This window comes from Cyprinodon variegatus, unplaced genomic scaffold, assembly GCF_000732505.1.
Source record: "Cyprinodon variegatus isolate N-32 unplaced genomic scaffold, C_variegatus-1.0 Scaffold26, whole genome shotgun sequence".
NCBI lineage: Eukaryota > Metazoa > Chordata > Actinopteri > Cyprinodontiformes > Cyprinodontidae > Cyprinodon > Cyprinodon variegatus.
The window spans coordinates 1328550-1338144 of record NW_015150479.1 but is presented as its reverse complement, the minus strand read 5'-3'; the positions used below and the strand labels follow the sequence as shown (position 1 = coordinate 1338144).

Sequence of the window (9595 nt, the reverse complement as noted above, 5' to 3'; positions counted from 1 at the left end):
TTCAAAATTTTGGTAGGGACATGTCCCTATGGTCCCTATGCAAACCTACGCCCATGGTTGCACCACTAAATTATTATTATTATTATGAAAGTATCTGAATAGATCTTCAATAGATATGTTTGGTAATTTAAATTTAACAGGATCCAAACTGTTAGCCAGAAACTAAGTAGATCATGTTCTGTGATGCTAACTATCAAAAACCATGGAATGGTTTTTGCTCTCATGGCTTGTAAAACTGTACAATAGGCCATTGGATCCATACTTTGGGGTGGAACCCACACTTAGTGTCTGGAGTCAACAGGTGTGGACTCACAAGATCTGGTTCAAGAATTCATCCAAATAAAGCTGAGTTTGCATACTTAAAATCCAAATATTAGGAGATTCAAAGAGATGTAATTACAATGAACATTGAACCTGTGATGTTATCATTCTAGTTATAAGACTCTAGTTATCAGACTAATTTAAAATGCTGGGGATAGTCAGCTAACACTCGGGGCTTCGAGTCTCTTGCACTGTCTCTTTGTGGGTCACACCTGAAAGGTCTGGGAATCACTAGAGATGGCAATGAATAATATTTTATTTATCACTCAGATCTAAATGTGTTTTAGTTCATTTTATCTTATTACCAAAATAGTAATCTTACAGCCTCATAATCAAAAGAAGTAATAAATAAAAAGGATTTAGCAGTTAAAATGCCTGTTTTTTTCCCCTTTGTCCTCATTTAATGGTAGCCCAAAATAAAAACAGTAAGAAAACAGTGTGCTGAACAAAAAGTGGAGGCATGATATGGAAAGCTGAAGTTAAATACTATAATGCTTAATCTGTGAGAATATAAAAAAAAACTAAACATTCAAATTTCTAGACTTTTCTATTTGTCTTTTTAAATATTGTTTGGAACATCCCTGCAAAAAAACATTAAAATTTCCTTTAAACTTATGGGTTATGGGCTCAATTGCATAAAAAATTAGAAAATAAGACACATAAAGTGTTGAAAAAATTACTATCACCTGAAGTGAGTAAAAGCGACTAATTCTGAAATCTCTCCCCTTTCCTCTATAGGGCGACCTCTAAAAACGGCCATCAGACCTTTTTAGCACACACTGTTCTCAAGCAGAGACAGAGTAAGCCAAATACGCCAAATACAGGATAACTACATTAGAGCCCTCATAGATATATTTATATAAATTATTACACTTAACTAGTATTGTAAAGCCGGTTAGTGAGTGTTAAACATTACATGAAACATGCCCTTCATGAGAAACATCCACCAGCTAAGTAACACAGCAGCTTCAGAGCTCAATTTGAACCATTGTTTGGGTCTTTCTTGGATGTCTTCAAGTCTAAGACATTTAGATAATTTAAAACAACTGTTTTTTTTTCTGCAACTGAAGTAATATTTATTTAAGGGAACAAAATCTTGTCTTTATTTTTTTATCTCTATTTTTTCTTTTTTTCTTTTTTTACCACATTAAGAGTTATGTTGGGCACTTATTACAAATAATCAAAAAAGGAAGTCTGCAGGCCTCAAGTTATGGCTAAGGGTAAAGGGATGCATGTGTTACCTGTGATGTTTGAGTATGTATGTGAGATAGTAGAGAGATAGCAGCACGGCTGGGCCTGTGGCTGTTACCATGACAACTGGCAAAAGCTCTGAATGGTGAGCGACGGTGAGGCAGAGAGGTACTATGACTTTTTTCATCTATTTAAGATATCTCCTCATCTCTAAACGAGGCAAAGTTGTGGATGTGCTAACATCAGAGGTGAACACTGTGCGAGTCCTTTGTCTCGTCTGTCCTCGCTGTCTCTCATCATTTCTGGTCTTGTGACATCACGCTGTGTGACATCACTACAGCCCAGTGCTCATCAGCATTCACAGCGACATAGCAGCCTCCTTTCACACACACGTATGGACACACACAATGGTGGCAACTGAGCATGCTCATACCAGAACTCGCTGCCTGCATGACAATGTTGTCACTAAGATACGTACATTAAAAGACACCAACAGTTAAACTTTTAATGGTGATGTGCGAAAAAGATAATAAAATGTTGAAAACCTCTACCTGAAAAAATTAACACACACACAAGGGGGTGTAATATTTGGTTAATACTGAACCGATACTGTAACTACTGCACATATTATACTCCATAACATTACAGTGTATTATATGCTGAGACTTCTGCTTCTTTGCTTTATTTATCAAGATGCACTGACCCTTATAATTATGCTGCTATATTGAACCTATTGATAACATTGTTGTTCAGCCTTTGGCAATGAAAAATAAACCTCTTATTTCATAAGTAATTTAACAGTGAAGAACTATTAGCAGCACTCTCTGGTGTGAACCATGTGGACATTAAGTGGATATTGAGCAGGAAACTTTTAGTATCCCTGGGGTGTTTCCAAAGTCATTCAGAGGAAGCCCTGCAGTCTTTGATGGTATTTAAAAGTGAGGTTATTTTCTACAACACGTAGAAAGTTCAGAAAGTCTGCAAAACAGTGAGTAAGACTGCTCAGTGTTTTAATTCTTTTTTGACTGATTCTATATAATTTTATAGCCCTGTAAAGAAACTGGAATAAACTATCATCTCAATCCACAGGTAAAAGGTTACAAAAATATACAATAAGAATCAGCCAATAACAACACCATAAGACTATTATGCTTATTCTGCAGTCTGCATGAACACATTTTAATCATATTACTCTTAAAACTCAGGTGCACACTGGCATTTTCATGGCCCATGAAAATACCTCAGAAAACTCTTAGATCAGCTTCTTTATGTGTTAGAGTAGCTATTTTTTACGCTTGTTCTAAAGACATTTCAACCGAAACTGGTAAATATGTCATATATAACAAACAGGCATCCTCACCTTGTTTGAGGCCATCTCGCTGACAGAGTGTCTTGTCTGCAGCGTCTCCAGCTGGTCCAGGCACCAGTCCAGCTCCTCCAGGGTCTCGGTGGCCAATTTCTGATAGGCCTCCTCTGCAGGGGCAAGACAGGGGGGCAACGGGTCAGTGAGGGCCCGCTTCAGAGGACTAGCGGCCGGTCCGGGGTCTCCCACCCCACAAACAGTTAAGCTGGGATACCCCGAGTAAACATATGGGTGACTCTTCATACTGAAACAGGTAAGCCAGCTGTGATGGCCTGGGAGAGGGGCCTTCTCTGTCCTTGTATGCCAGCTCACAGTTCAGCTGGAGGAATCCTCACTGACTTTTTTTCCAAAAAGTTCAACTCTACACCCTAAATCCTTTGTTTTCCTTTTTAATGCAAACTCAGCTGCAGGTCTCTGGTGTTTGAAGCCAATCTGCCACCCTGTGTCAGTTCTGTGTCCAGATGTTAAGCCTCAGCAGATGCTGACACAGACTGGGTAAAGCAACAGCAGGGATGCAGAAACTTATCTCAGGCTTGTTCATAAGCACCCATACAAAGAGAGCTGTATAGAGAGTTTTCTCTCATTCTTAGAAGACGTGTAATTCCAGTCATGTAGAAGGATGAACAACAGTCTGCTTAGCAGGCCCATGTCTGCTTTAGGATGGACGGAGAGGAGACAATAACGGTGGGAAGAAGAAGATGATCCAATGAGCGCCTCACAGCCAGGTAGCATCCACAGGAGTCCAGTTGTCCAGCACAGACCAAGCATGTCCACAGCACCATGACATGGTCAAATAACACGAGACATTTCATACAAACACATGCTCAGCAGCAGGCAGACACACATGTACACACTCACACCAGCCGAAAAAGCTACCCATAACACATCCTGGTTGAGTCTCCTCAGCCCCCCCTGCCAATAAATAACATCCACAGTATCCAAAAAGCAAGTGAGTTTGAGCTGGCGCTGAGTGTCTGTGCCGGATGGTGTTTCCTACAGATGCTGTGTAAATAGGGGGGGTAATGGGGGTGGGCTGCTGTTGCTTCAGCGTCCCTGGTAGCCAAACGTGCTGCTCTCCCCAAGCTGTACCTAAAGCCTAAGAGGACTGCGCCGTGGACGGAGAAGGGTGGCAGATAAAACATGAACTGGATGAAAATAAAAACTAAGGAGAGGAGCCAGAGCTCCCAGCTCTGAACGCTGTGTGTGCATGCATACTAATATGTGCTCGGCATACAAACACCACCAAAGCAGAGACAACAATATGGTGAGAGCCTCAGCATCAAAAGCTATTTGCATGATTGCTTCATTGTACTCTTTTAGAAACTCAAACACAGCCCATGTCAACAGAAAATGCTACACCAGTTAGTATCAATGCCCCTAATAATATAGAAAACAGTGTTAATACACCCTGACAGGGAGATGTAAAGGAAAATTGAAATAACACTGCAGTTACATTTCATGTAGTCTGGGCAAGAAGAGCGCCTGATGATTATTGCTACAGCTGTAGAAAATCTGTTGTTTTATGAATGTATAAATTACTCAATAACTAGTGTTTTAATGAGACGTTTGCATGTGTAGGTTTTAATGTTTTGAAATGTCGGAATTCAAATAATCTGTAAATGTGTTTTAGATCATATATTGTGTTTAGAAATGACTGCTGCTGGAATCCCACATGTTTACATGACAATTATGTCCCTGCTGACTGTCTACCTCTAAATTGTTGTCATTTCATATGCAAAACTAAGTCCAGCCCCTTTTGTTTCCAGTCCTTTAAAATGTTTCCTACTTCCCTTCCTCTCTTCTCCATACTTTATGCTTCATCCACTGCTCATGTTTTTGTGTCTCTCTTCTTTCAACCTTTCAGTCTGCCTTTTTGTGTCTTCATCTTTCTACCCGGTGTGGTGTCAGTGGCTTGGGGTGCTACTCTTTCTGACAGCAACTGCACTGACGTCAATGACATTCTTCTCATGCTTAGTGCGACATCAGACACCGGCGCTCAGAGAGGCCACTCTGCTGCACAGACGCAGGGCTGGAGCCAAACTATGGAACAGCTTAACAGAGGAGTCGGAGTGGCATAAGGGAAGGATGACATTCACAGAGCAGTAGAAGGGGAAAAGGTGAGAAAACCTTTGTCCTATGGAAGAACATGGGGGCTTTTAAACCAGAAATGGGGATGTGGTAGATAATTTTAACAATGGGCAAAAAGAAACAGTGTTTTTTTTTCATTCTTAATAAAGGTCTGATAAGTTTGACATGCACCTACATTAAGCTCCAATATTCTAACTGAAATTCAATGCTTTTAAACTAATCAATATACAAATATCAAGGTTCATAAGCAGTTTTGCAAAGACGAATGGAGAAAAGTTGAGGTCTTTATGAGAACAAAGCTGGTAGAGATTTACTCTAATGATTTGTTGAATCAAAACGTGATTCAACAAAACCTTTACTCAAGATTGCTATATAGAAATGTAGTTGATGAAGTGCAGAGTCCTATAAAGATATAAACCATGTATTATTTTCCTTCCACTTTTTGATTATAGAAACTTCTACCACTTAAAGCTCTTCTAAAACAACAGTTTGTGGCTGTGCCAATTAAGAAAAAAAAAAAAAAAGAAAATCCCAAGTCACATCTTGTTTCAATAAATGAATCAAAAAAAAAAAACTGAAAAAACCAAGATCCTCATATCAAATTACAACTTTATTGCTCCTGGGAAATTCATCATGATAATATTAATTATGCTCCTTTATTGCTTTACTCTGCAAGCCGCCTTGTTGCAGATTTAGTATGCGTTTGCATTATGTTGATCGGTCAATACTCTCATGTAATGATGCCCATGACTCACAGCTGTCGCCACTTTATGGCAGGAGCAATAATGGCTTTGCAGCAGTATGATTGTGAGCTAAATATAGCACAATGTCACTGGAACCCCCATAATCAGGTTAAGAATGATTTGGATGTGATTCTCAGAGGGATTCCTTAAATATATATTTTAAATGCAGAAGGTAAACTGTGATCCATACACTACATTCAATGCTACACGTTTTTGTGCTTGAAATATCAGTAATTCATTGTTTTTTGTTTCTTCAATGTTTGTCTTTGCTGACACGATCATCGTACTAAATGAGAGGTGTGAAATGATTTATCGGTTTTGAAGGTTATATAGTGTATCTTGGCAAACATGAGCTAGGTTACAGCCACTGAAGGTGCCACTGATAGTCAAGGGCAAGTCTTTTCTAGTCATCTGATACAGCCTGCACCATGCCCTCTTCAGGAACCACAGTTGGAGAAGGACATAGGATGGGCTCTAAAAGATGATGGCAAAAGGATTTTATGCTGCCTTAGTCAGTAGTGAATATAAAGTAAAGAAGCACTGGGATTCTTTTATGTTGGCACTGATACTGTATATCTGTGTTTGTCAAACTAGCACCTGATCAACCTGATTACAAACGGCGAGATAAGTCAAATGTCTGTAACACGGAAAATACTATGATTTGCTCCAAAATATAAATACAAATTAAAAATATATAACAAACTGTATGGACACAATAGAAAAAATATTTTTCTCATGCAACAGTTTTACTGTTTATATTTCTTACCTGTAAAGGTGGTCTTAGTGATGGGGGGTGGGTTACACATGGGTGATCTCCTGTTGTGGTGAAAACAAACAAACAATAAACTATTCGCCCTTTAACAATATGCACAGTTTGATAAACACTATAACTTCTGTTGGTTCATATTAGGCCAAACACTGTGACTGACAGAAGCTTAGTGTAAACAAATCACTGAGAGCTATTTCAGTATTTAAAAAGACCAGCAGAGGGCAGACACACACAACTGTGGTCAAATGTATCTGAGAGGACCCACTGGCTGAAATTAATAGATGACATGATATTGACCTCTTGTAATGAACTATTTAGATCTACTAACAACTAACCATGGATGATTTGTTATTAAAAAGGACACTTTCATTTTAGTAGGAAGTAAAACATCTCTTACAAGTCTGGAAATCAACTACAAATAAAAGCTTGCATCATACCAAGCCTCTCATCTTTTTGTGGTACATAATTTTAAAAAGAAAAATACCTTAACAACTTACTTATTAGATGCTCTGTCTTGTTGTAAATTAGTCAATGCACCAAAGTTGTTTCGTACAGTTCTCAAGCTTGCAAGAACCTAAATAGGACAACATAGATTAGGACTAAATCAGGCAGTGATCAACAGAATATACAATATCTATATCAATCAACATACCTGTGCAAATGGCGTTACAATCATATCGTCACCATGACTGAAAGAAATGAAGAAAGTGTAGTTTATGTTAAAATTAATATAAAATATTGTTTATAATCTACAATGTAAGTTGTGCTCTGGAGCTATAGGTAGAGAGCAAGAGGTGAGCGCCATCATCAGGTTTATTTTAGCCTCCATGTACCAACATTTCAGAGAAGGGTTTCATCTGTTGGGAAAAAGCAGCTAAAACTTAACTTTGGAAAACATTAGAAAAAAAAGCTCAAAAACCGAACTTGTTTTTATGCTGTATCCCAGCAGGACTGCTGTGAAGTATGCAAGCTCTTTTGCACCTGTGTCAACATCTCTTTTCCTTTTTACATGATATTCCTTCTCTTCCCTCATTGCTTGTCTTCTTAAGAAAAAGTGCAGATGATCTTTTTTTTTTGTAGATAGACTGTAACCAGTCAACACAGCACTCTCTTAGCTTCTTCAATTTGATTTAAAAAAGGGTTTAAAGATAACTGCTTGTCAGAGTGGATCAAAAACTTACCACCCAATAATTTTGCAGCTTCCTATGAAGCCCTTAACTGATACCATATTTCCATGAGAGGTCCTTAGGCAGCAAAAATTAAAAAGTCCCATCCTTGACTGGTCAGAGAATGAATCATACCCAGAAGGGTAAACAAAATTGATTTAGGAATTTTTTTTGTCATACTGACCCAGGAAGCATTTTCACTCAACTATACTGCAGTTACATCAATTAAACCCCATCCATCCATGGGTTTGATTGATGCCTGACCTGTGGCACACCAACATGTAGCAGGAAGATGTTGGAATTAAACCAAGAACTTTCAAATTGCAAAATAAATACTCTTACCAGTGCACACAGACACACTTCAGAAAACAAAGACTAGGCGAAGCATATGCTAAGTTTGCTACTTTCAAAGTCAGTGATGTGTTAAAAATAATTTAAGAAGCACAAAAAAAATATATGAATCTACTTAAAAAGTTTTTTTTTTCTAGAACATGACAAGACATCTCTGATGTTCTTCCAAGATGGACTAAAACTGACTTCTAGTAAAAGGATCTAGTTATGATCTGTAACAAGGATGATCCATAGAAAACATGCACAACATATTTTACATGTTAATTACATTAATGTTATGTGTAGAGGTAGACTGATACATCAGCCGGCCGATATATATCGGTATTGGCCGATACATGCATGTGTTGGCCGATCCATTAGTGCCTGTAGATCATGAATAACGATCAAAGCATACATTGAGGCTCTCCTCAATATATTGTTAATGTTTTCTTTGATTTGTAAGTGTTCCTCTTTGTTTAAATTGAGACTTACGCAACATTTGTTACTATTGTGTATTTTTATTTTGTAACTGAAGGGGGAAAAAAATCAACTCTAAGAATCAGCTGTATAATATCGGCAGCACATATCGGAAATCTGATCAATATAATCTCTATCGTCCTGGCCTTTAAACACCCATATCAGTTGATCTCTATATATGTGTTCAGGAGAAACACAACTATAAACCTTTTGATATTCTACTGAAATTCTTTTGTAAAATTTTGTAAACCTCGGTGGTAACTAAACTGAATATCTAACATCCACTGTTTTAAAAAAATAATCATTCTGAACATACCGTAACTCTAATAATGTGTTATGCATTTGAAGCTTTTTTTCCAGGATACAGTTACCCTAAAGACGATATTGTCTTTTAAGCATGTGAGCTTGTATGTTTGGCATAAAAATTAAACAAGATTCTGGTCTTTATGGCATCTGCTCTTTATCATGTGTTATAGCAAAAAATGCTATACCAGTAGTGGTAGTAATTTTAGTTCATGTTTTCACCACTAGAGGTAGCTGTGGCGCCTTTGATGCCATAAAGCAGTTCATTTTAAAGCTTTTATTTTTAAGTGCACTGTTTTCTTTTTTATTTTATGGTTTTTATTAGCTATGAGAGTAAAGAAGGACTGATATTTATTTTTTGAGTAACTTATGACAGTGAAAAGTTTCTAATTCTAATTTTGTATTTCTTAGATGCAATTTCTTGCATTTTAACCAAATCGTGTCCCACTTCAGCTCAACACAGAACTATACTTTTACTTCGTTCTTTGAGCGTGCCTTGTATTTCTTGCAATAAGCTACAGCCAATTAAAATAATTAATACATGGAAATGGTAGGTTTGCACAGTATCATCACGCACAGAAATCCCCTTCCTTGGCCCGGTAGAATTTTTTTAGGCTATAGGGAAGATTACCGGTATTATATTAATGTTTTTTTTTGTGTGCTTATTTTGGGTTAATTTTAGTTGAGGACATGAGAACCGTCACCAGGAAACATGCCAAAGCCCCAAGAAAAGAGATTACTGAATGGAGAATGCTTTAGACTGACAGTCATAAGGGGAACATGATTCAAGAACAGTAGAACTCTAAGCTCTAGCTATGAGAGGGAGGGAGAGTGAATCAGGACG

The 9595-nt window shown here is 37.7% G+C and overlaps 1 protein-coding gene across 6 annotated transcripts in view; it reads right to left on the bottom strand.

The window, feature by feature from the left end:
* The window catches only part of pde4d (phosphodiesterase 4D), a 274671-nt gene that overhangs the window by 15245 nt on the left and 249831 nt on the right, over window positions 1-9595 (bottom strand). For all 6 annotated transcript variants that reach the window (XM_015395955.1, XM_015395947.1, XM_015395938.1 and 3 more), the window contains 4 exons: window positions 7128-7164; window positions 6973-7049; window positions 6473-6522; window positions 2873-2985 (listed from right to left, as the gene is read on the bottom strand). In XM_015395955.1, the coding sequence (XP_015251441.1) occupies window positions 2873-2985; window positions 6473-6522; window positions 6973-7049; window positions 7128-7164 (277 nt within the window). The remainder of the gene's footprint in view (window positions 1-2872; window positions 2986-6472; window positions 6523-6972; window positions 7050-7127; window positions 7165-9595) is intronic.